This window comes from Monopterus albus, unplaced genomic scaffold (genome assembly GCF_001952655.1).
Source record: "Monopterus albus unplaced genomic scaffold, M_albus_1.0 scaffold99.1, whole genome shotgun sequence".
Taxonomy (NCBI): Eukaryota; Metazoa; Chordata; class Actinopteri; order Synbranchiformes; family Synbranchidae; genus Monopterus; species Monopterus albus.
In genome coordinates, this window is record NW_018127979.1 from 3,437,412 (window position 1) to 3,462,697 (window position 25,286).

A 25,286-nucleotide genomic window follows, 5' to 3' on the forward strand; every position below is an offset into this window, starting at 1 on the left:
GAAAGATGACAACTTCCGTTCGTGGTTGGAATGCATCGTCGCAATCCGCCATCTTGTCTGCAGCTAGGTCCTTCTTATACAGCCTGCCAGTAGATGAACCTTACAGACCTAACTCAGGGTAAAACTGCTCCATGTAACTCTTTAGCTCCCTACCGCCTTCCCGTTTCACCTCAGTTAGTTTTTGAAGTGGAGACACAGGCAGCGGATTTGAAAAACAGCCAACTCTCGATAGTCACAGTGGCACAAATTAACTTCATTTAAAAAATGGCGTTTGTTGGAAGAAGTCGCTTCCAATGGGAAGTCATATTTAAGAGTTAGACTGTGTTCCTTTTCGACGAAAAAGTTAAGAAAGCTCCCCTGTAGCGGGACCTGACCCACCTGCATCATGCCCGAGATGTCGAAGATGAAGAAGCCCGACGCCAAGTTGGTTCTCCTGGGGGATATGAACGTGGGGAAGACGTCGCTGCTCCACAGGTACACTGAGAGGAAGTTCAAAGACACCATCAGCACCGTCGGAGGGGCGTTTTTCCTCAAACAGTGGGGACCTTACAACATGTCAATATGGGACACAGCTGGTAATAGCTCCTCCCGTGTATTTTCTTACTTTTCCCAACTGTCAACTTGTCCATTATCATTCTTTTCTTTTATTAACTCTGTTTACCTGATAACGTGACCCCACCACCTGAGGCAATTATTGGCATGTAACTGCTCGGTGTACCCAGGCAGCCAGCGTCTCCTGTTGTTTTTTCACAGAAAAAATTAGATTTTGTGTAGAAACGAATAACACTGACCTTGCACAATTAAAACAAAAGCAGCATAATCGAACACACCCAATGATAATCCATGAGTAAGGGAGAGTGACATCATAAGCAGCTGTATTTAAACAGTAACCTGTAATTTAAGACGAATGTGACGAGAGACTTTAAATATTGAATAGACTTATGAAAACAAAGGCCTGTTAATCGGCTAATCAAACAGCTAACAGATCGAAAATGATTTGGTTCCAGTTTTGATAAACAAGTATTCTTTTATAAAAGTGATTTAATGTCAGTTTTAGATTCATATGATTAAAAATTGACTTATTTTCTGGCACTTGGTGAGATTATCTGAGAAAGTAATTTCAAATACTTCTTTCTCTCTGGTATTTGGAGATTAAACTTAAAGAATATATATTTTGTAGAATAAATGCCTTTAATTTCTTCATTCGAAAGACCATGCAAGCAAATGCTCCCTTAACACTTTAACATCCTGTAATGACCTAATACAGTTTTACTGAAAATGTTGGCCAAGTCATACTACAGATATTGGGTCACCTCAATTTTGGTTTATGTATAAAGCCAGGAACAATTTGTTACCTGGTGGAATTCAAAAACTATTTAATGAAAGGGAAGGGGGATACAATTTAAGGGGTCAGTTAAATTTAAAAATTCATGTTATACGTACAACCAAAAAAAAAGAGTTTGTATTTCCATAAGTGGGGTAAAACTATGGAATAATCTAAGTGCGGACATAAAAAATAGTAATAGAATTGACGAGTTTAAATATAAATATAAAGGTATGTGTCAATGAAGATATATGCAAGAACAGGCTTAATGATTAATTAGATGGAACATTGTGGGTGTGGTGTATGAATGTTAATGCTCTGTTATAATTTTTTAGTATATTACTTGTGTGGTGTAGAAGAGAATTATAAGTGATAAGGAAAGACCAACCATGTGCCACTTCCTTCTGTGACCTCTGACAGGATGTGGCTGGGTTTTTTATTTTGTTTTTGTAGCGGAGAAATAAAAGAGGTCAGCGCTGAGTCATGTCAAAGTAAATATTGCAGACTTATCAGCACAGACCATTCAGGACTAACAGAGTGGCAGTTGTAAGGGCAGTACTAAAAACTGTCAGATGTTTAGTTCACCACACTGAAAGCTAATTTTCCCACAGATAATACCCCTTTCAGTTTAGTTTCAAAGCCTGACACAGGCTTATGAGATGCCTGTTCTTCTTGATGGTCACATGACAGGGCTGTGACAGGAAGAGTTGACTCCTTATGCTTGACCGTCATTTCTAACATTACATGCATACGTACTTTCCAGAAGCATGATCACTGACTTTGCAGTTTTTCTTTTGTCACTTTGGTATTTACTAGTTTGTAAAAGGAAATGTCTTAGAGCTGAAATGATTGATTGATTAATCAGCATATCAAGAGAAAATTAACACCACCTACTTGTTTCAGACATATTTTAAGATAAAATGCCAAATATTCTTTGTATCCATTATCTCAAATGTGAACATTTGCTCTTTTCTTTGTCACATATGATGGTAAATATTTGGACTGCTAGTCAGATCAAACATATTTAATATCAGCAAATGAAAAGGATTGTTGGTTGCAGCCCTAGATACAGTATACACAAGCCTTGTAGTAATCTTCCCATTACAAAGGTTTTGTTCATGTGAAACTGTTTTTGAAAGGTGTTGGTTCAACCTGAATGTCATTTTGAAAGCTGTTTATTGTGGTGCTGTTCCATTACACTAAAGTCTTTATAGTATTACAGCTTATTATAAAGCTTACAAAATCACCATAAAGTTGAATCAACAGCTTCAAACATTATCATTTTCACAAAGACTCCTTACAGGGCTGTTGCATTAGACTGTGTTAGTTTTAGCTAGGTGCACACTCTACACAATAAACTGACAACAAGGAGACGCCCCCAGGGGCAAAGTATTCACGCACAGTGTGCCCTCTGAAGAATTCTGCATAAGTGCAACAACAAAGGTTGTCTCTGTTTCCAAACTGCTGACTGTCTTGTGTCATTTCTCTCTGTGTTGTGTCCTTCTGCAGTGCTTTACAAACAGCATGACTGTTAAATCTTTTTCACACAGGAACTCTAAACCATGTCTGTGAAATCAGGCCCAGACTTTGTTGAGAGTTCCCCTTTCAAACATGTAGTAGACAACAGGAGGTAGTGTGTGTCAGAAGTTCCTGAATCACTTCATGTCTCCAGTTAGATATTTTCATTGGTGTCTTCATTGTAAATGACCATTTTGCTTCACCATCGGATGTTTGTATTCTTCCGGTTTCACGCTGGTCACATGATAGAACAACATCATTATACCTACTAGCTCTGTGTAAATACTCCGGACTGTATGCTGCTGTATTCTCACATAGACTCACTCCAGCTTACTTAGACCATATGTGGACTTTGTACTAGGAAGCTGGCAGAGTAAAGTCTGCTTAAGGTCCGGGTCAACAGACTCAGACATTTGCGTTCTGACATACAGCTCCCCCAGGTAGTGTCTAGAGAATTTAAGGATTCTAGTGCATGTCTGAAAGGGGCATCTGTGCTTAAGTTCACTTGGTTTGCTGCTGCACTAGAGACACTGTGGACCTCCCTCTCTCTCCTCAGGTCGAGAACAGTTCCATGGGTTGGGCTCCATGTACTGTCGAGGTGCAGCTGCTGTCATCTTCACTTATGACGTCACTAACTGGCAGAGCCTAGTTGAGCTTGAGGAGCGCTTCCTGTCCCTGACAGATACAGCTAACCATGACTGCATTTATGCTGTGGTGGGCAACAAGGCTGATCTCACAGACGCTAAAGCCCAGATGTCCCAGGACTCGGGGAGAGTGTCTGAGGACCAAACAGAGTATGAGAGGGACAGGACAGAGCCACAGTTGCTCTCTGCCTGCCCCACACCCCCAGCCACCCCTGCATCCCTCTCTGGGGTGATCCTACACAAACAGGTTACACATGAGGATGCAGTGGCTCTTTATGGGAGAATACTACGCTACAAAGGCCTGGAGGAGAAGAGCAGCCTGCCTGCAGAGAAGATGTGCTTCGAGACAAGTGCCAAGACGGGGCATAATGTGGACACTTTGTTTGAGACATTATTTGATCTGATGCTGCCTTCCATCCTGAGAAAGAGAAATGAGAACCAGAATTCTCCTACAGTTGACCTGGAAGAGTGCAGTGTGGCCAGCAGTAAGCAGGCCAAGTCTGCCTGCTGCTAGGATCCACCAGAGGGGTGGAGAGGCTGCAACTAGAAGAATCTTGTTTTTAGCAAAGGACAGTCAGTAGGTTGGTCCAAGCACTAAATACATACTGTGATGGTACTACTTGTTTCCCTTGACTGAAACCTGAGACCATTATTAGTGACCTCGCATACATACGTTCTTGATGCTGTGAAGATGTTACGAGAAAGCAACTAGACTTCGTAGTGTCCTGATACATTTTCTGTGTAATGAAGGGAAATGTTGCCACTCTGTGCTTTGAGACCTTCCACCCTAACAAATGAAACTGCTCTTGTATCCCAAAGATGTGTCTGTGGGCAAATAATCCACATAAGAAGTCAGTAACTGCTATTTGTAAATGTGGTGGTATGAGAAGTTCACACATTTACCAGCACTAATTGTTAGCTGGGTGGCACATTTCACTGTGTTTATCCTAGCTGAATTTTAAGGGTTTCACAAATCACACTTAATTGACTCTTTTGTTATTAGTGTTGATACTGATCTTTTTATTTTATTGGCACTTTCAAGGAGTGTAAATAGTAAAATACCCCTGTTGAATTTTTAAGTACACTGTCATAATAAAGATTTTTATTTTGCAGTTCGCCCAGTCTGTCAGTCTTGTGTGAGTAAAATAATATAGTCCAAAGTATAACAAACACCATTTAATCTTTACAATCAAATTATCATGTTATGAAAATGACCATAATCGCATTACAATTAAAACAAACATTGTCAATGTTTTTCCGGTTTAATCAAACTTCATTTCCAAACAAGTCTATCTGGGTGAAGTAGAACATTTGACCTACTTTCTAAATTGTGTAAAAGAATCTAACCCAGGGGCAGTGACCTCAGCGAGGGTTTGTATCAGACCTTTGATTCTGGTTGTTTACATTCTGTCCTGTTGGCAGCTCAGGGCAGTTCAATAATTAGTAGATTTGTAAAGGAACATGGATGAGACGAGTAGTATAAGATATATATTTAAAACTCTTAGGAATGGGGGTCAAGTTCATTCAGCCGGTATAATTACAAAGAGAATCAGTGCATTCTTTGAAAATATGAATTCTGCATAATGTAATAGTTGATTAATACATAAAAATGTTAACAGCTTGAAAAGTCATAAAAATAGGTTTTGGTGGAGCAATGACATAGAAGCAGGATAATGTAAATAGTATCAGCTAACATTCTTTGTCTTCTGATATATTCTTCAATTGGCTGAGAGGCAGTGTTAGTGGCTTCATGTTCAGCGGTAAACAATAAAAACCATTTTGATTAACTGAAGCAGTGCATACACACGGGCATCTTTGGTTCAGCTGTAATGTACGGTCTCTGATTTGTTAATGTATCATAGTAGCTGAGGTAATAAGTTAAACAGTAAGCACCAATCCACATTTATCATAAAATACTTTACCCACAACACTGTTAGCTTCATTATGGGACTCCTCCTGTCTTAACTATAGTGGGACATTTTGCTCAAAAGCTCAAGGCTTCAAACAGTCATTGGGGAGAAAGTTTCCCACTTACATTGATCTAAGGCAGTATTCAGATCCACTTTGTTTGATTTAGTACATGGACAGAGAGACGATACTAGATCACTGTCAGTGGAATGTCTTCCTGTCAGTGTAACTGTGTAGCACCTTTCACAAGTTCTTCATGCAGACCTGGCAGCGGCTGATGCGTGACAGGAGCTGACCTGCTTTGAGAGTCTCTGCTGATGGCTCAGTGTGGAACGCCTGATCTATGGAGGTTAGCCAGAAGCTGTTCTTGTTAGCAAAGTAGTGGCATGTGCCTTTGGCCCCATTACACTCAATGAATGGTGTTGTGCGGAAGTCCTCCAGGCAGGAGCCAGGCGATGACAAAGACTGACCTCCACCTTCATTTCCTGCTGCTGTATGCTGTGGAGAAAAAGGTAAGAAATGAGGCAGGTGTGAAGTCCTAGATGCAGTATGTTTGGTGATATTCTATACTTGTTTTATATATTTTATTTTTTGAAATAAAAAGGGAGGCTGGTGGTCAGTGATCACCTTAAGTCCAAGACACTAAAAACTAACACCTGTGTCAGGAATTTTGGTGTAATTAGTGATGAGGATCTAAATTTTAAAAACACAAATGAGAAATGTCGTCTAAGCAGGATTTAGAAAAGCTCATTCATGCTTTTGTTTCTAGTAGGGTCGACTACTGTAATGCACTACTGATTGTCCTCCCCAGACAACTGCAACTCATTCAAAACACTGCTGCTGGAATACTGACAAACACAGAGAAGAGAGCACACATTACTCCAGTCCTTAGATCTTTGCACTGGCTTCCTGTTAAATGCAGAATTCAATCTGAGGCCCAACTTATTGTCTGCAAGTCTCTCAATGGTCTGGGCCCAAAATACATCAAAGATGTGTTTGCTGAGTACAAGCCTGGCAGGTGTCTCAGATCTGCAGGGACTGGTCAGCTAGTAGTGCCCAGAATTCAAATTGAACAAGGTGAAAGTGCTCTTAGCCACTGTGCTGCCCACAGCTGAAACCAGCTCCTATTAAATCTTCAATCTGCCCCAACTCTAGCCACTTTTAAAACTAAGCTAAAGACTGTTCTTTTCTCCACTGCTTTTAATAAATAGTTACATGACAGTGATGCTTGAAAGCCTGCACAAAGCATCTTTGACCCCCCCAAATCTCACCATGAGGAAGGAATAGCCGATCCACAGGCTGCGCCATCCCGCAGGACACTGTGGAATGGTGATATCCTGGCTGTGCACTGCTATGGCAACTGATGGAGCTTCGCATACTGAACAGCGGCTGATGTATGGTTTGATCTCCGCCTCTTCTACAGGCATCATAGGAAGAGGAGCAGTTGTTGACAACCAGTAGGACTTATCATTTCTGCTGGCATAGTAACAAATGTCTCCAGGATTGCAGTACAGGAAAGGCATGGTGCTGACCCGTGGGAGGCAGGAGCCAGCCAAGCCTGAAAAGAACAAACAGCCAAATCAGACTATGCAAGAAGGCAAGGTTGTGGATAATCAGTCATATAGTATATTAGAGGTCACCTGCTTCTTCTCTTTTCAACCTCATCATTACCTTGTAGCTCAAATTTAAATGCTAAAGCTTTGAGTTTTTTTTTTGAGCCTGTATTGATCAGTTAAGTTGCATAGAGGCAAACAGGAAATGGGAGACAGAGACATGTGACAAAGCAGTAGAAAAATCTGAGCCTGAACTTTCTGGAATAACATATCTTCTAGTTCACTGGATCAAAATATCAGAAACATTTAATCTGAGGATGCCTGCCTTATTCAATGCACTTGGACAGGACTGTGCTGTAACAAACACACACTGGCACATGTGTACATAGTACATTGATTACTGATTTATTCTTCCAATCTAATGTATTGACATAATCACTGTATCGACATCCTGTTTATATCACAAAGACTTCTGACTGCTGAGCATGTTAACTTACTATAGAACATTTTATTTTATTGTTCACCCCAACTTACCAAGATCCTGGTTGTGGGCCTTTTCCTGTCCCTCGAAGTATAACAGACTGTAGCCATCCCACAGTTTAGACATGCCCACAGGGCACATGGGCGTCTGGTCTGTTTGGCTGTGTTTCACCAGCAAGTAACCCACACTGACACTGCGGCCAGGCATACCTGGTAACCCAGGGATACCAGTGTTGCCACGTTGACCTATTGAGAAATTAGGAGCTCAGAAAAGTGTTTTGCAACCAACTATTTTTGAATTCTATAATATATCTGCACATACACATACTGAACACACTTCTTACAAACAGTATCATGACAGATATGAATTGGTATCATTAAACATAGTCGATTCTTAAAAGTTATATAAATATATCTGAAAATTGGACACTTTCATGCACAGAACTCTAATTAGGCTCAAACTCTTTCAGCTGCTTCTACAATGAAAATTATGTAATAATACAAATAGACTGAGGAGCTTTCAAGTCCTCAGCACACTGCTAACAATTATCAGTTTGGTGCTTATTGGTTCATTTACTAAATCAACTTTCACAAAAAGTAACAATCAAAGACTTTTTGGTAACTGATTCCCTGCTTAAATCTTCACCGACTTTAAATCCTTTAATCCAGGTCTTTTTAACCTAATCCTAAATTGCCTCACAGCATCAAACATACCTTCCATGCCTTGCAGACCAGGGTGGCCCATTTGTCCAACATCTCCACGGAGTCCAGGTATTCCTGGTGTACCACTAATCCCAGGCATGCCCTTCTGCCCAGCAGGTCCTATGAAACCTGTACAGTAACAGGATACATATACAATATGTTGCTAAGCAGAACATTTCACTTTGGGATCTCAACAATAAATGTTTTATTAGAATAACTAACCTGCATCTCCATGGGGGCCACGTGGCCCTGGTTCACCTATGATCCCCTTTGGTCCTTGGATACCCATTGGCCCTGAAGGGCCCCTCTCTCCTGGATATCTGATGGGAACTGGAGGAGGACCCTGGTTACCTGGGAACCCACGAACACCTGCAACAGGGATGGATCATGTAATAATCAAGACAAAAAGATGCATGCCCATGATACCTAGTGAGCAGTGGTTAAATTATCAGAGAATAATGTACCCGGGGGTCCAGTGTTTCCCTTTGGGCCAGCTGGTCCTCTTTCTCCCTTCACACCAATAGTACCAGGAACTCCCATCACTCCTTGCTCTCCTTTCACTCCTGTAAAACAAAGCATATCAAGACTGTACAAAAATGTCAACAAGTGATGATATTATTAAAAAGCAACATATTCTACATGTGTGCCATCTTTTGCATATTTTATATTTAGCTTAATGTTTCTTTTGAAAATATTTGTAGTATTTTGCATATGCCAATATTTTACTTGAACTGTAAACCACTCACACTCAGTGAGTTTAATCAGTTTTTAGCTTTAGTTTTATTTATACAAGGGTTTTATATTAATGTGCTGTAGTGAATGTTTTCCCTGTTTGTCCTGTACACATTGGAGACTGTACATAAAGACAGACAACAGCTCCCAAAAGTAAAGCCACCACTAGTCCATCTCCCCTGGTGGCCGGTTGTGATTCAGGACATAAACCCGGCCCTCTCCATGTTAGTGGATAGGACACAAGCCAACGTAACAATTCTTTTCCCCAAACGTTATTTCTGTCATTTTCTGCTTGTTAAGTGTGATGAAACATTCCACTTCCAGGTCCAAACTCCCCCATGTCACCCTTTACACAGTTAATGTATAGTGTTTACCTTAACGCCGTGCTAACTAGCTAACTACATTACAAGGCAGCAAGAAGAATGCTGTGACTTCTCTAATCAGCAGTAGCCATCTTTTTTCCTCGTTCCAACTGCAAGGTAAGGTGTAAAATGAAATTGACCTGTGATTTTTGATTCAGATCTATTGAAACAACTGGGAACACAACACTGTGGCACAGGAGCAAGAGAACGAACCGAAGCTTGGACCCGGAAACAGAATCTTACATCACCACTTAATAAGCAGTTAGGCAGATATGATCACCTTTGTTTTTATTTTTTTCTTGATATGTTTCTGTTTAATAAGTTATTTGATTTCAGATGATTGACAGTTTTGGTGGCCTGATACTGCATCTCCACCTCTTGTCGCTACTGAGCAGAATCTGGTTGCGCAATATCACAAAAGCAAGATAGCAGCCTGTGTATTTGCAATATTGTAGCTTCACTTTTGCATAGTGGCAGGAAGTGGTGACATATCATCCATCTTTTTATACAGTCTCTGCACCATAAAGTATAGCAGTGTACTTCCACTGACTTTGGTGCCAGATAATGTATTATAAGACACCACATCACAAAAACAAAAATGTATTGTCACCTTAAAATCTGCTATTGCAAAAATGACACAAATAGTACAACATTAATTGTATTTAAGTCAGTGGTAAAGGCACATTCATGAAAAGATTCCATATTTTATCCATACCTTTCTTCCCAGAAACACCATTAGGCCCCCGGTATCCAAATTGCCCTTGATTTCCCTTTAATCCTTTCCAACCAGTGACTCCAGGAGACCCTAATGATCCTGGTATGCCCTTTTCTCCAGGGGGAGCATCCACACCAGGCAATCCTCTGGGTCCAGGGAAACCTGAAAAACAAATCATTTACAGTTCATAGGAATTTATAAAAACTTATGTGTAGCATGGAGGATGGATGCAGAAAAATATAAACCAAATCTGAATGAAAACCTTCTTCGGCATGTTCAGGATCTCATTCATTCATTCATCTTCTACCGCTTAGTCCCTGAACGGGGTCGCCGGAGCTAATCTCAGCCGGCAATCGGGTGAAGGCGGGGTACACCCTGGACAGGTCGCCAATCCATCGCAGGGCTAACATATAGACAAACAACCACACACACGCACACGCACTCCTATGGGCAATTTAGAGACACTAATCAACCTAATCTGCATGTCTTTGGACTGTGGGAGGAAGCCGGAGTACCCGGAGAGAACCCATGCAAGCACGGGGAGAACATGCAAACTCCACACAGAAAGGTCCCGAGTGGGGCCCGAACCCAGAACCTTCACTGCGCCACCGTGCTGCCCTATGTTCAGGATCTCAGACTTGTAAATATAAAACTTCAGGTTTACATTTCAACAAGACAACAACAACCGCCAAGAAAATACAGGAGTGGCCCAGCTACAGTCTGGACCTGAACCCAATAGAGTATCTCTGGAGAGATCTGAAAATGGCTGTGCACCGCTGCTCCTCAACCAAGATGGCTCACTTTGAAGAATTCTGCCCAGATAAAAATTCCAAAAGAAAGGTGCCAAGCTTGTAGCTTCATTCTCTAGAAGACTTGAGGTTGCCTTTGTTGCCAAAGGTGCTTTAACCAAGCACTAAGTGAAGGGTCTGAATACTTATGTAAATGGGGTATTTTAGTCTTTATTTTTAATACATTTCCTAAACACTCAAAAAACATGTTTTCACTTTATCATTGTGGAGTACTCTGTGTAGACTGATAAGAAAAACAAGAACTGAATTCATTTTAAGATGAGTCTGAAATATTAACAACCCTTGGAAATCTTGAAAAGGGTCTCAATTCTTTCCATACTGACTGCATTTCTCTGGTTTCAACAGCAATAACTAACACTTTGACTCTTAGTAATAAAATTAATGATAACTACGCCCTCCTTTCTGCCTAAATATTACTACTGTAGATGAAATTATGGTTTCTAGAATCAAATTGATCATTTGCAAAGGCAAATAATATATTAACAGATAAAGACAGTTTTGAGATATAGTATGACTGTATAACATACTGTAAGATTAGATAACCTTGGTCCTAGCCAGAGAAATTAAAATGCCACTGCAGGAAAAGCAAGACCAAAAACAGATGCACACCAGTGTATCAAAGCAATCATTGGTACATTTGTGTTTCTTAAATTACATCTTCTCACCTTGGTATCCTCTAGATCCTATAGAGCCAGGGTCCCCTCTGGATCCTGGCCTGTCTGCAGTCGCATTTGGTCCTATGGGGCCGCGGAATCCTGGTAGTCCAGGTAGACCATGGTCACCTGAACAAATGAAACATAAGATTGATCTTACATTACAATACACATTTGCTCTATAACTGAGACCTAATGCCGAAGAACAGTGGCTAACCTAGAGCTCCCTGGAAGCCTTTCAAACCCGGTGTGCCTTTAACACCTGGCCGGTTGTCAGTGTCACCGCTATCTCCCTTCTCTCCTTTGGCTCCTGGTTCCCCAGTGGGTCCAGTGATGTCCACACCTGATAAAAATAAGACCAAAAAAATTCATGTCTAACTTCTGGGATCTGCACATAATCTTCAGACATACGTAGCTTTCTCTCCATAAACACTGGATGAAGTGAAGAATTCAGAAATACACTAGTCCCTAAAAATATGGCTTTAAAGCCTTACTATTTTTCTATAACACTAATTATTCATGATTTAATAAGTAACAATATAAGTCAAACATATTTAGGTATTAGTTATGGAGTTTAATGTTAAAACACTGTGCATTCATGTAGGACTCTCTTACTCATAGTAAGTAGCTGATTGCAAAAATACGTTTTCAGGGCCCCTGAGCTACAAGAGAGCTGTATAAAAGTGTATCTGACAAATTTTTACTTGCTATATTAATGGTATATTCTCGTTGTGACAGATACAAAGAGAAACTGTTTAAATTCCTGAATTATGGTTGAATACCTGGTGTTCCTGGGCTTCCCTTCTGTCCTTTCAGTCCATCTAATCCATAAAGACCCTTCAGGCCAGGGAAGCCTGCACACATTTGAACAGATCAGATGGAGAATATGGTAGAGAATAAATATGTAGTTTTAAAGAGAAAGAAAAAGAGGGCAGTGGTCTGATTCCATTACCTTTGGTTCCTGGGAAGCCAGGAAAACCTTTTTTTCCGTCTTGTCCAGGAAATCCAGGAAGGCCTTTTTGACCTTGGTTACCAGGAGTTCCCTTCTGCCCTTCTGAGCCTATAGAAAAAAATTGTCTATGAATCAGAACATATAAAATCTATAACATTTAAAATAATGACATGCTTAAACTGGAGATTGTTTAAAAAGGAACTGAAGAGCAGCCTCTTACCTGAGTATCCTGGTGTTCCTGAATTTCCTGACTCTCCCTTTTTACCTTCAATACCATCTTCACCAGGTATACCCCTGTCGCCAGTCACCCCAACTTGTCCTTTATTGCCTGTATGGGGGGTATTAAATGTTCCATACATATAAGCCATTAATTTTTGACTGTTGCTAATCAATACCAGAGGAGAAGAAACAAAAGCTGTAGGAATATGTACCTAGCTCTCCTTGACAACCACCCTCTCCTCTCAATCCAGGAGATCCTGGAAGGTCTATAATTGGGCCTCTATCACCTGTAACAGTATTCCAGAACCTTCTAACACTGAAAATACTTTCATTGCAATGACTTTAAAGTTAGCATCTACATCACCATCTGCCTGGAATTTAAATTTGAGGTTGTACCTTTGGCACCCTTTTTTCCTGGGTCTCCCGATGCGCCATAGGCACCAGGACCTCCTTTAGTTCCCTGAAAAGTAACATTAGCAATTAAGAAACACAAATGATGGCATAATGGCAGCGTAAGTGCAATAATTTTAATTTATTGAATGTGTGTCATCTGTGTGTCTGAGTTATTGTGCTGTTTTAGTTTTTGCACTGACCTTTTTTATTCTATTTTAGTTATTTATTGTGATTTTATTCTGCCATGTAAAGTACTTTGGTCAACTGGATGTTGTTTTTAAAGTGCTATATAAATAAATTTGATTTGATTTGATATTTGAAATTAGCAGATGTAAAGGGTTACTCCAGCAATTTAGTAGTGCATTTGCATAAAGTATATGCAGGAGAATAAGAGAAAAAGAAAAACTGAAGAGGATGAGATATTCTAACTTTAAGAATCTAGTATGGGTCCATCTCCAAAAACACTGGGACTGACATTTTCCATATTGCAATTGAACTGTATCTTTTATCAGATCCTCACTGCCTGTTAAACAGCAGAACAAGCTGTGAACACGGCTTTGATATATTGTCAGTATTCACACTCTTGTATCTCTGTTTTGGTCTTTGCTAACTTGTAATGGAAATATGTGCTTTTTAGCTGTTAAATGCTTCAGTACAATTGCCTGCCGCAGCTGGAAAGAATACTACATGAGAGTGAACCAAAACAGTAAAGCTGTCGGCCATAAAACCAAAACACTGAACTGAATCATGCCATAAAGCCCTGTAGAGCTGTGGAAAACTGAAGAGTTGGGTGATAATTCACTGATTCACCATTACGAGTTGTTTTAAGGCTCAAGGCCAAGCTGAGATATTCCCAGTGACATTACCCATGGTAATTTGTTAGCTCTGAAAAGAAGACATTACACAGCTATGATCATTATTTATAAAACTGGTGAAGTGCCTCATTAAGACCTGATAAATTACCATGGATGCCTACTGAGCTTCATAGTATGTTCCCAATATGGCTCTGCTCACCTTGTCTCCAGGCATTCCCTGAAAACCAACAATTCCTCTATTTCCAGTTACGCCTGGCATTCCTTTTATCCCAGGCAGCCCCTGTGGACCTGGATCTCCTTGTTCACCTTTCTTATTGCTGGGATCTCCAGGATTACCATGTTTTCCCTGGCTGCCTGTCGCACCGGGAGAACCCTTATAACCTGTGGAAAAGAGTAAGATCTGAGGATGTGCGGCATGGGATGACAGAGGAGCTAAGAAGGAAGGAGTCACAGATGTCAGAGTGGAGCTGCACACCTTTCATCCCTTGAGATCCTTGATTTCCTTGAGGTCCAGGGTCTCCTTTGATACCTTTCATCTCCTTAATCATCTGGGGATGGATGTGAGGCTTCTCCCCAGGTGGCCCCCTCACACCACGATCACCTGGCCGGCAGTGGGAAATGGTAAGTTTATGATGTACTCTCTGTACAGAGCACAGCACACTAACAAGCCACTGGGATCTCAAGATGTTTATAAAAACACATTTTCACCTTTCTCTCCACTATAACCTTTCATTCCTTTTGGGCCAACTTGGCCTGGCTCTCCAGGTTTTCCTTTTGGCCCACTGAAGCCCTTTACCCCAGGATCGCCCCTGTTCCCCTGAAAACCTGACATGCCAGGTTGCCCTTTTTGTCCTGGGAAAGAGATGGACCCTCAGAACACAAAAATAGACTTTTCTGACCAAAGCAGATGTATTTTGTAATAATTAATATTTAATGTATTTTTTAAGCAGTCAATTTTCAAAGTAAGTATCTGATGAGCAAACCCTTCACTCCTGGAAGTCCTGGGCGTCCACCTGCACCCCGCTGTCCTGGGTCACCCGTTGGACCAAACTGTCCAAAGGCACCATCATCACCGTATGCACCTGGGACCCCTTTTAAGCCGACTGGACCTGGAGGACCTGGGTCTCCCTCAGTTCCCCTTTCTCCAGTGAAACCTGATGAACAGGAAGATAGACCAAAAGGAAACAGGATGTTAGATATTGCCAAAGAAATTTCTGAGGGAGTGTGTCAGCGTGTATGTTCGTTTAACCTGGCTGTCCAGTGGCACCATGTGGCCCAGGTGGACCTGCTCTCCCAGGGTCACCAGGGAAGCCATACTTGCCAGCTGGTCCAGGCTTCCCTTCCTCCCCCTGCAGACCTACAGTGCCACTCTCACCCTTGAAGCCAATCATTCCAGGCATGCCAACCATCCCTGGAGGAATGTATGGATAAGAATATTAGATGGCGGCTCACAAATCCTGTGTCCTTTCAAATGATCCTACTAATGCTCAAAATAAGGCAGTAAGACCATCATAATTAAGTGACCTATAGGTGAAATAAACTACTGAGTTTGAATACAAGTAGGTGACAATATGTGAAACATGGCTAACCTTGATAGCCTTGCTCTCCTTTATCTCCATCCAGCCCCTTATTTCCTTGACGCCCAGGCAGCCCTGGGTCACCAGAGGGTCCAGGTAGTGCATCCAAGATTTCTCCATGAACACCCTTCTCACCTTGTGCCCCGTGATGTCCAGAAACGCCAGGCACACCAGGGTCTCCTACTGAACCTTTGGTGCCAGGAACTCCCAAGTCACCACGGGGGCCAGTAAAACCTTTATTGGAGAACCATAAAGTTTAATAAATGAAAATGATCTGTACCAAAAACAAAATTCAAACCAAACATCAGTTGTGGTCAGTTATGACTACTGGCCAGTGTTAACTTGTCACTCCTCACCTGGTGGTCCAGGATGGCCTCCTGTGCCTCGATCTCCTGTTTCTCCTTTCTGTCCCTGTAATCCAAGTGGACCCTCTTGTCCTTTTTGGCCTTTAGGACCTGTTAGTTAACACAATTAAAAAAAAACAAAAAATGACTAAACTCTATTACCCTACAGGCAAAACACAAACAAACAAACAAACAAAATAGTTTGTTGTTATGTTACCTGGGGAACCTGGTAATCCACTGCCTCCGGGAGGTCCAGGTGGCCCAGGGGGTCCTGGAACTGGATTGCATGGACCTGAGAAGAAAATAAAAGAAACACAGTCTTTAGGGGCAACATCATGCTTGTACGTATAATTGACTTTTTATTAGGAATTGACTATTTTGATGCAAGTGATTTTTGTTCACTGCCCGGCGTGGTTTGTTTTCCAGAACATGGCATTATCTTTACATTAGTTGGTATCACAATACACCAAATCTCAAATTGTAAATGACTCCAAATCATAATGCACAAAAGTCAAATACTCTAAAGGCAAAGCACAACACAGCTGTTATAAAGAAAGCAATGAGGTGAAAACCTTATTAAACCAGCTACCTGTTACATCCACCTGTCCTCCATCTCCTGCTGGTCTACAGCCACCTTTCAGTTGCAAATGAGGCAGGATGAAAGAGAGAGGCATTCGGAACAAGAGTTATTCAAAAGCACAAGCATTATCTCAAACACACTCAGCTGTGGCTGGTTTAAGCAAAGCAGCCCCTGTATCATGGAGACAACAGGAGGCGAAGAAAGAAATGTAAATAAAATGGCAAAATATTCTTGTTATGCCTCATCCTTCATCCTTCCAAGCCATTAATATTCGCTCCCATTTGACTACTTTGCATTAAATGACAAAAGTGGAGTATTTTTAGAAAAGCAAGGTAAAATGAATACTTAGTAAAGTGAAAACAGGTCAAATCCCTGCAGAGATAAAGCCTTGAAAGAGAAATATGCAACACCATATTGAAATTGAATCAAAGGGAGGAGGAGGCAATCAGCTGCCTCTCACCTGGGCTTCCAGGTGCTCCTTGAACTCCATTATAGCCTGCGAAACCGTCATCACCAGGTAAACCACGTTGGCCTTTGATACCCCCAAAGATTGCACCTGGTTCTCCTGCCAGCCCAGGTGCACCGGGTTGACCAGTTAGGCCAGGGAAACCCTTGTCTCCACGAACTCCCCAGGGGCCCTCTCCCTGTTGACATGAACCACAACCATCATCATATCACTTGTTATTAACAATGAGTGGTGGGAAAGGAAGGGAATGTCAAATGAACTGAAACCATAATAAACATAATAAGGAAGCTATAAACAAATAAAAATAAAAGGAATAAAATGAAATGAATAAAAATGTACAAATAGACATTCTGTACATGACTGATAGACTCACTGGAAGACCTCGGGTCCCCCTAAAACCAGGCAAACCGTTTGGCCCTGGAGCGCCTGACGCTCCTGGCTCCCCGCTTTGCCCAGGATCCCCTGGATCGCCACGACTTCCTGTGGAGATCATGCACATGTACATACAGTATGCACACACGTGACAGAGATGGCTTTTTTCTGCTTTTTTTTTCCCTCGCCCAGTTTTACTTTTGCTGCTGATCTTAAATGAGATGAAATAACACATTCACTGGACCTTTCTCTGTGATTATTCTTGTGTCTCCTTTTTGGCCTTTTGGGCCTGGCACACCACTGATCCCAGGAAATCCCTAAAAGGTGACAAAGGACATGTGAAGGAACAGAGAAGGGATTAAAATAGACAATGGATAGGAATTAATGGAGATGATGTGACTTTTTTCATGTGTTTTTAATTTATTTTTTAATTTTCTTACAGGCAACCCGTCATTTCCTCGGGGACCTGGGTCCCCTAAATCACCCTCCTGACCAAACTCCCCAGACATCCCAGCATCACCTTGGTCACCAGCAGGGCCAGGTGGCCCCAGTCTGGACCGCCCAGTGCACTGACACTCTCCTTGATCACCTAAATGAGTGCACCCACACATCAGCCACATAGTTCATTATTAAATATTTTAGGAAATTCATCTGTTTAGAGCAAATTAAAGAGGAGTGAAAACTTTCTATATTTTAACCAGTATTCCATCATGATATCAGTAATAATCTTTAGTATGAACAAAATGACCACAGCACCTTTTGGTCCTTTATAGCCTGCGTTGCCGGGCCTTCCTCTCTCGCCTGCAACACCCTTGAAGAAGTCACCCCCTAGAAACAAGCATAAACACAATAAAGACACCTTTTAGAAACACAGGGAGAATGATATTTAAAAGAAAGCCCACAGCTTAAAAGTTTTAAAACAAATGCTCACTCACATGTTCTTTTGGGTCCTGGAGGACCTGCGGCCCCTGGACGGCCTCTCGCGCCTGGGAGTGCTTCACCAAAAGCAGGGAATCCTCGTTCTCCTTGTTGGCCCTTCTCTCCTAGATCCCCTTCTATACCAAATGGTCCGAAGAAGTCGAACACTGACAGACACAAAAGGAAATTAAAAAAGGACACTTTACTAAAACTCTCAACCCGGGTGAATTTGGAACAAGTGCAGTCACTGCTTAGTTTATTGTTTAATATGTAGAACCCTGCTGGGATAACCAATTGTGGTGCCTGGGAAATAATGTAGGCTTCATAGACAACCGAGTTAATGTGAAAGATGTCATGTACTGTATAAAGCTGACCATTGCAAGTTTTATATACTGGTCCCAGGGTCTGAGTCTGTGAATCAAATTGTGGATGATAATGCACAGGATTTGCTGCAGATGACAAACCTTGTTGCTGTGTTTCAGAGGCAGAAAGTCCAGGGGGTCCAGGGATGCCTTGATCTCCTATTGGACCCCTCTCTCCCTGTGGACCCGGTTCACCATGCAGACCAGGAAGACCAGCTTACCAAGTTAAAGCAAAAAGCAGAAACATTTATTAGCAGCTATGCATTGAAAGAGGCTTATGTTTACAAAAAAAAAATCAGAAGACTGTCATTTTTCTAGTTTGTTGTTATGTTACCTGGGGAACCTGGTAATCCACTGCCTCCGGGAGGTCCAGGTGGCCCAGGGGGTCCTGGAACTGGATTGCATGGACCTGAGAAGAAAATAAAAGAAACACAGTCTTTAGGGGCAACATCATGCTTGTACGTATAATTGACTTTTTATTAGGAATTGACTATTTTGATGCAAGTGATTTTTGTTCACTGCCCGGCGTGGTTTGTTTTCCAGAACATGGCATTATCTTTACATTAGTTGGTATCACAATACACCAAATCTCAAATTGTAAATGACTCCAAATCATAATGCACAAAAGTCAAATACTCTAAAGGCAAAGCACAACACAGCTGTTATAAAGAAAGCAATGAGGTGAAAACCTTATTAAACCAGCTACCTGTTACATCCACCTGTCCTCCATCTCCTGCTGGTCTACAGCCACCTTTCAGTTGCAAATGAGGCAGGATGAAAGAGAGAGGCATTCGGAACAAGAGTTATTCAAAAGCACAAGCATTATCTCAAACACACTCAGCTGTGGCTGGTTTAAGCAAAGCAGCCCCTGTATCATGGAGACAACAGGAGGCGAAGAAAGAAATGTAAATAAAATGGCAAAATATTCTTGTTATGCCTCATCCTTCATCCTTCCAAGCCATTAATATTCGCTCCCATTTGACTACTTTGCATTAAATGACAAAAGTGGAGTATTTTTAGAAAAGCAAGGTAAAATGAATACTTAGTAAAGTGAAAACAGGTCAAATCCCTGCAGAGATAAAGCCTTGAAAGAGAAATATGCAACACCATATTGAAATTGAATCAAAGGGAGGAGGAGGCAATCAGCTGCCTCTCACCTGGGCTTCCAGGTGCTCCTTGAACTCCATTATAGCCTGCGAAACCGTCATCACCAGGTAAACCACGTTGGCCTTTGATACCCCCAAAGATTGCACCTGGTTCTCCTGCCAGCCCAGGTGCACCGGGTTGACCAGTTAGGCCAGGGAAACCCTTGTCTCCACGAACTCCCCAGGGGCCCTCTCCCTGTTGACATGAACCACAACCATCATCATATCACTTGTTATTAACAATGAGTGGTGGGAAAGGAAGGGAATGTCAAATGAACTGAAACCATAATAAACATAATAAGGAAGCTATAAACAAATAAAAATAAAAGGAATAAAATGAAATGAATAAAAATGTACAAATAGACATTCTGTACATGACTGATAGACTCACTGGAAGACCTCGGGTCCCCCTAAAACCAGGCAAACCGTTTGGCCCTGGAGCGCCTGACGCTCCTGGCTCCCCGCTTTGCCCAGGATCCCCTGGATCGCCACGACTTCCTGTGGAGATCATGCACATGTACATACAGTATGCACACACGTGACAGAGATGGCTTTTTTCTGCTTTTTTTTTCCCTCGCCCAGTTTTACTTTTGCTGCTGATCTTAAATGAGATGAAATAACACATTCACTGGACCTTTCTCTGTGATTATTCTTGTGTCTCCTTTTTGGCCTTTTGGGCCTGGCACACCACTGATCCCAGGAAATCCCTAAAAGGTGACAAAGGACATGTGAAGGAACAGAGAAGGGATTAAAATAGACAATGGATAGGAATTAATGGAGATGATGTGACTTTTTTCATGTGTTTTTAATTTATTTTTTAATTTTCTTACAGGCAACCCGTCATTTCCTCGGGGACCTGGGTCCCCTAAATCACCCTCCTGACCAAACTCCCCAGACATCCCAGCATCACCTTGGTCACCAGCAGGGCCAGGTGGCCCCAGTCTGGACCGCCCAGTGCACTGACACTCTCCTTGATCACCTAAATGAGTGCACCCACACATCAGCCACATAGTTCATTATTAAATATTTTAGGAAATTCATCTGTTTAGAGCAAATTAAAGAGGAGTGAAAACTTTCTATATTTTAACCAGTATTCCATCATGATATCAGTAATAATCTTTAGTATGAACAAAATGACCACAGCACCTTTTGGTCCTTTATAGCCTGCGTTGCCGGGCCTTCCTCTCTCGCCTGCAACACCCTTGAAGAAGTCACCCCCTAGAAACAAGCATAAACACAATAAAGACACCTTTTAGAAACACAGGGAGAATGATATTTAAAAGAAAGCCCACAGCTTAAAAGTTTTAAAACAAATGCTCACTCACATGTTCTTTTGGGTCCTGGACCACCTGCGGCCCCTTGACGGCCTCTCGCGCCTGGGAGTGCTTCACCAAAAGCAGGGAATCCTCGTTCTCCTTGTTGGCCCTTCTCTCCTAGATCCCCTTCTATACCAAATGGTCCGAAGAAGTCGAACACTGACAGACACAAAAAGAAATTAAAAAAGGACACTTTACTAAAACTCTCAACCCGGGTGAATTTGGAACAAGTGCAGTCACTGCTTAGTTTATTGTTTAATATGTAGAACCCTGCTGGGATAACCAATTGTGGTGCCTGGGAAATAATGTAGGCTTCATAGACAACCGAGTTAATGTGAAAGATGTCATGTACTGTATAAAGCTGACCATTGCAAGTTTTATATACTGGTCCCAGGGTCTGAGTCTGTGAATCAAATTGTGGATGATAATGCACAGGATTTGCTGCAGATGACAAACCTTGTTGCTGTGTTTCAGAGGCAGAAAGTCCAGGGGGTCCAGGGATGCCTTGATCTCCTATTGGACCCCTCTCTCCCTGTGGACCCGGTTCACCATGCAGACCAGGAAGACCAGCTTACCAAGTTAAAGCAAAAAGCAGAAACATTTATTAGCAGCTATGCATTGAAAGAGGCTTATGTTTACAAAAAAAAAATCAGAAGACTGTCATTTTTCCAGTATTAATGCTTTTTTTAATGCCAGTGTTGTTTTTTCCCATACAAATGCTTCAGTGCCAACGTTAGCTTTTTTCCAGTTATGGTTTTGTTTTCAAAGCCAAGCTTTATTTTTCAGTGCCAAAGACTAAAGTCACTGATTGATACTGGTCTGTGTCCTGTCTGCAGGACAATGAACCCTCATCAGGTCCAACACTTGACTTGTTGCACTGGCAGATCTGTGTTAAAGTTGAACTATGGCAATGTCGCAAACTTCCCCAAAGAGTTTCACTTCATGTCAGCATCACATTTGTAAGAGTGCATGTTAATGTCTGTCTTCATACTCTTTTTCTCTTTTCTGTTTCCTGATTATTTAACAAATTTTGTTGGGCCTGAATCAACTTACCCCTTGAGGTCCAGGATTCATTAATCAGTTCTCCTGGTTCACCTCTAACCCCCTGAAACACAAATTTACTGTCAGTCTTTGTGAGAAAGTACAGATGTGTGGGAGACCAAGGAGGTTAAAGGATTAGAGGATTAGAGGATTAGTTTTATTCTCATGCTTGTAGTCTTTAGATGTATTCACACTTATTTCAGTTATTATAGTACAATATTTTGCCTATGTCACTTATTATTTGCTTATTTTCTTTTCATTTATACTTATATTTTATTCAGATGTAATATTTGTTACCTCACTGCCATTCATTCATCAGTACTTGTTATACTTGCCCTGTAGTGTGATGCATATGGATGACCAAGAGTGACTCTCTGCGTGTAAGATGACCCTGGTGTCCTACAGTAACCTGTTTACTAGACTGTCATTCAAACAGCTGCCCAGTTTTGCAGCCCAGACTAAAAGGCGGCATGAGGCTACCTGTCACATCCCAGAGAGGGAGCGATAGAAAAGAGCCTTTCATGTAAATATTCATTGTTCCTAAGGTGTCATCCTATGACAGGTTGAGTCTTTCATGTTAAGGTTTAATATCAAAAAATTCTAATGTAGTAAAAAGTATAATATTTTGTTTTGAACTGTGATGAGAGAATATGTAAAGTAACATGAAATGGAAACAAGTGTGTCACGTTGGTGCGAAGTACAGTACTTAAATAAATGTGCTTTGTTACATGCTGATAATTGTCTGTAAATGATAATCAGCCTGTGAATTTAAATTCACATATTTTTGTCAGTCAGCTAGAAGAAGGTTTAGATGCAAAATCAGTGGTCAGGGATCACAAACAGGTGCATACTCACCTTGAGCCCACCTCTGCCATTTGGTCCCCTGTCACCAGGATCCCCCTGAAAGGAAGTTGTCATCATCAAATTACAAAATGACATTTTTCTTTAATTTGACAATGCAATAATGATAACTTATTCATCTTTCACACAGACATACTCTTGGTCCAGGACGCCCATATGCACCAGGTGGACCCTAAAAGAGCAACCAAAACAGAGCATAAAATGAATCTGGATAGAGCACGATGTTTTGCTGAAATGCGCAGAAATGTATCTGTGCTCACCCGTGGTCCAGTGAATCCTGTTACACCAGTTTCTCCTTTGTTGTCAGCCTGAAATAAAACAACCAAAGGAAAAGGTCGGTGACATTTTAGTGTGTATGTACAAATAATGTACATGTGAGTCAATGGGTATGATCGTTTGTGATATACGTACCAGATCTCCTCTTTCTCCTTTCAGACCTTTCTCTCCTTGAGCTCCCTAAAATAATATTAAAGAATAAATAACGAATATTCTTTTCAGTACATATGTCTGTGCTTGTAACACTGCTCATTTTATTTCATATTTTAAAGACCATCTTTGAATGTCATTTCAGCATATAGAGTAATCAACAAGATGAGCATATATTACAGATATACACACCAGTTTGGGCTCAACAACCTGGTAAGTATGGTTTCCTGGTGGCCCTTGTGCTCCAATGTCTCCCTGTGGTGTAAGCAGAAAGTGCAACACATGTCAAGAACAAATCATCATAATACACTCAGATCATCTACTTAAGTTAAAGTACCAATATTATAATTTAAAAATACTCTACTACAAGTAAAAATTCAACTAAAGTAAAGTGCAGAAACATTAGCAGCAACATGTACTTAAAACGTCAAAGTAATAAGTAGCTGATATGCAGAATGTGTAATATTGGATAATGTGTCCTTTTTAAACTGTTAAAACTGAAAGGTCTCTTTACTAGAACTGCGTACAAATCATATTTATCAGTGACAAGGAGCCCCAATTAGACACTGTTATTTTGTAATTTGTCACAAACCTAAATAGTTGCAAACCACCCAGTTTATCTTTAAGATTACTCCATGTTCTTAATGTACAATCTTACAAAAACTTAATATTAAAACTTTAAAAGTATTCTAAAAGGTACTATACTGTGACTATAGTTGTGAAATAAATTTAATGAAGTAAAAAGTGTAATACTTTGAAATTTAGTGTAATATCATTAAATGGAAATGTTCAAGTAAAATCTAGGTGTCTTAAAACTCTCAGTAAGGACAATACTTGAGTAAATATACTTAGCTTATTCCATTACAAATCATTGTGTGGGAAAGTACAGAGACAGAACTCAAACTGCATTTAATTAGATGATTTGTGACCTAAATGAATTCAGGATTTTTTCTTGCAACATCTGCAAACTGTTCTGTTTGATCTGACTAACAGATATCAACATTGCATTCAACAAACATGGTCGCCTACCTGCTCTCCCTTGACTCCCTTAATTATTCTGGACATAGAGCCCTGCCAAAACAAACAAACAAACAAACAAACAAACAAAAAAAACAAAAACAGCTGAAGTTCCTACTTTTTTACCAATTATATGCTTGACACAGTATAAAATAACATGTCATGCAGCATTTTCAGAGTCAGAAATCGAATTTCTATTACGTTACAATAAATACATATAATGTTGCGTCACCTTTGGCCCTCTGGGGCCGGGGGACCCTGGGGGACCCTAGCAAAAGAAAAAAAAACAGCATCCTAATAAGCACTTTGTATCACAATAGATTAGGTTTGACACATTACAGTATACCACAAATTCACTGACACACAACCCTGCTCCCACTTGCCTTTGGTCCTGGGATGCCTATATTACCCTGCACTCCTGGTTGTCCTGGAGGCCCCTGAGAATAATCAAATGAAAGACAGCAGATGGTAAAGACTGCAAATGAAGAACGATATGTTTCAGATAATAAACTGAATGTGCCTTACGGATATTCCGTTGATCCCTGGAGTGCCTGGATCTCCCTGTGGAAAGAAGTTCAAATATTCATGAAATAAATGAGATCTACATGACTTTGTTATGCCAGTAAAAAGTCTTAAATGCAACAATTCCTGAGGTCCTTCAGAACAAATTTCATGTCCAGGGTGCACTCCTTGTCCTCACCCTGTAACCCTCCATGTATATATTCAGCACCATAGAGTCTCCCTTCTCTCCCTTCCTGCCTGGAGTTCCCTAAGAGATGGAAAAGAAAAAGATACGCAGTACTTGTGAGTACTTAGAAGAAATCAAACTCTGTATTGTACAAATCACTATTCAGAAACCTTTGGAGTAAATACTTACAGAAAAACCAGGTGCACCTGTATAGCCGTGGTTTCCCGGTAACCCTGGTTCTCCCTGTGTCCCGTTACAGCCGTCAGCACCTGTTTTGCCCCTGGGCCCAGGTTGTCCTGGGTGGCCCTGCAGAGCAATCATCAAATCAAAACCCATCACATACAGAATCAATACCCTGTCAACATACGTGAGGTTTTGCTGCTTTCACATGATG

At 41.1% G+C, this 25,286-nt stretch overlaps 3 protein-coding genes across 3 annotated transcripts in view; 1 reads left to right on the forward strand and 2 right to left on the reverse strand.

The window, feature by feature from the left end:
* Positions 1 to 462, reverse strand: part of naxd (NAD(P)HX dehydratase) — a 7,179-nt gene extending 6,717 nt beyond the window's left edge. The window contains exon 1 of the mRNA XM_020609333.1: positions 379 to 462. The gene's annotated coding sequence lies outside the window, so the exon portion shown is untranslated. The remainder of the gene's footprint in view (positions 1 to 378) is intronic.
* Positions 13 to 4,601, forward strand: rab20 (RAB20, member RAS oncogene family). The gene is made up of 2 exons (XM_020609344.1): positions 13 to 575; positions 3,399 to 4,601. The coding sequence occupies exons 1-2, from the start codon at positions 386 to 388 to the stop codon at positions 3,998 to 4,000; spliced, it is 792 nt and encodes a 263-aa protein (XP_020465000.1). The 5' UTR covers positions 13 to 385; the 3' UTR covers positions 4,001 to 4,601.
* Positions 4,411 to 25,286, reverse strand: part of col4a2 (collagen, type IV, alpha 2) — a 58,969-nt gene continuing 38,093 nt past the window's right edge. Inside the window, exons 7-57 of the mRNA XM_020609289.1 lie at positions 25,082 to 25,247; positions 24,905 to 24,973; positions 24,730 to 24,765; positions 24,588 to 24,641; positions 24,437 to 24,472; positions 24,217 to 24,258; positions 23,380 to 23,442; positions 23,173 to 23,217; positions 23,022 to 23,069; positions 22,898 to 22,933; positions 22,756 to 22,800; positions 21,913 to 21,964; positions 21,316 to 21,429; positions 20,869 to 21,018; positions 20,690 to 20,761; positions 20,374 to 20,522; positions 20,178 to 20,250; positions 19,935 to 20,041; positions 19,556 to 19,739; positions 19,105 to 19,149; positions 18,730 to 18,807; positions 18,501 to 18,617; positions 18,054 to 18,203; positions 17,875 to 17,946; positions 17,559 to 17,707; positions 17,363 to 17,435; positions 17,120 to 17,226; positions 16,741 to 16,924; positions 16,290 to 16,334; positions 15,918 to 15,992; positions 15,713 to 15,811; positions 15,369 to 15,590; positions 15,029 to 15,190; positions 14,763 to 14,933; positions 14,488 to 14,631; positions 14,255 to 14,380; positions 13,979 to 14,160; positions 12,968 to 13,031; positions 12,784 to 12,858; positions 12,573 to 12,680; positions 12,353 to 12,460; positions 12,183 to 12,254; positions 11,618 to 11,743; positions 11,413 to 11,529; positions 9,939 to 10,100; positions 8,594 to 8,692; positions 8,352 to 8,498; positions 8,142 to 8,258; positions 7,482 to 7,673; positions 6,666 to 6,952; positions 4,411 to 5,892 (exon numbers count right to left, since the gene is read on the reverse strand). Of these exons, the coding sequence (XP_020464945.1) occupies positions 5,638 to 5,892; positions 6,666 to 6,952; positions 7,482 to 7,673; positions 8,142 to 8,258; positions 8,352 to 8,498; positions 8,594 to 8,692; positions 9,939 to 10,100; positions 11,413 to 11,529; positions 11,618 to 11,743; positions 12,183 to 12,254; positions 12,353 to 12,460; positions 12,573 to 12,680; positions 12,784 to 12,858; positions 12,968 to 13,031; positions 13,979 to 14,160; positions 14,255 to 14,380; positions 14,488 to 14,631; positions 14,763 to 14,933; positions 15,029 to 15,190; positions 15,369 to 15,590; positions 15,713 to 15,811; positions 15,918 to 15,992; positions 16,290 to 16,334; positions 16,741 to 16,924; positions 17,120 to 17,226; positions 17,363 to 17,435; positions 17,559 to 17,707; positions 17,875 to 17,946; positions 18,054 to 18,203; positions 18,501 to 18,617; positions 18,730 to 18,807; positions 19,105 to 19,149; positions 19,556 to 19,739; positions 19,935 to 20,041; positions 20,178 to 20,250; positions 20,374 to 20,522; positions 20,690 to 20,761; positions 20,869 to 21,018; positions 21,316 to 21,429; positions 21,913 to 21,964; positions 22,756 to 22,800; positions 22,898 to 22,933; positions 23,022 to 23,069; positions 23,173 to 23,217; positions 23,380 to 23,442; positions 24,217 to 24,258; positions 24,437 to 24,472; positions 24,588 to 24,641; positions 24,730 to 24,765; positions 24,905 to 24,973; positions 25,082 to 25,247 (5,671 nt within the window). The 3' untranslated portion in view covers positions 4,411 to 5,637. The remainder of the gene's footprint in view (positions 5,893 to 6,665; positions 6,953 to 7,481; positions 7,674 to 8,141; positions 8,259 to 8,351; positions 8,499 to 8,593; positions 8,693 to 9,938; positions 10,101 to 11,412; positions 11,530 to 11,617; positions 11,744 to 12,182; positions 12,255 to 12,352; positions 12,461 to 12,572; positions 12,681 to 12,783; positions 12,859 to 12,967; positions 13,032 to 13,978; positions 14,161 to 14,254; positions 14,381 to 14,487; positions 14,632 to 14,762; positions 14,934 to 15,028; positions 15,191 to 15,368; positions 15,591 to 15,712; positions 15,812 to 15,917; positions 15,993 to 16,289; positions 16,335 to 16,740; positions 16,925 to 17,119; positions 17,227 to 17,362; positions 17,436 to 17,558; positions 17,708 to 17,874; positions 17,947 to 18,053; positions 18,204 to 18,500; positions 18,618 to 18,729; positions 18,808 to 19,104; positions 19,150 to 19,555; positions 19,740 to 19,934; positions 20,042 to 20,177; positions 20,251 to 20,373; positions 20,523 to 20,689; positions 20,762 to 20,868; positions 21,019 to 21,315; positions 21,430 to 21,912; positions 21,965 to 22,755; positions 22,801 to 22,897; positions 22,934 to 23,021; positions 23,070 to 23,172; positions 23,218 to 23,379; positions 23,443 to 24,216; positions 24,259 to 24,436; positions 24,473 to 24,587; positions 24,642 to 24,729; positions 24,766 to 24,904; positions 24,974 to 25,081; positions 25,248 to 25,286) is intronic.

What these genes read in the sequence shown, in the direction of transcription:
- rab20 (XM_020609344.1), top strand. Translation starts at nt 386, where the DNA reads ATGCCCGAGATGTCGAAGATGAAGAAGCCCGACGCCAAGTTGGTTCTC. An exon ending in GTCAATATGGGACACAGCTG is followed by an intron (nt 576 to 3,398) that starts GTAATAGCTCCT and finishes CTCTCTCCTCAG; the next exon opens with GTCGAGAACAGTTCCATGGG.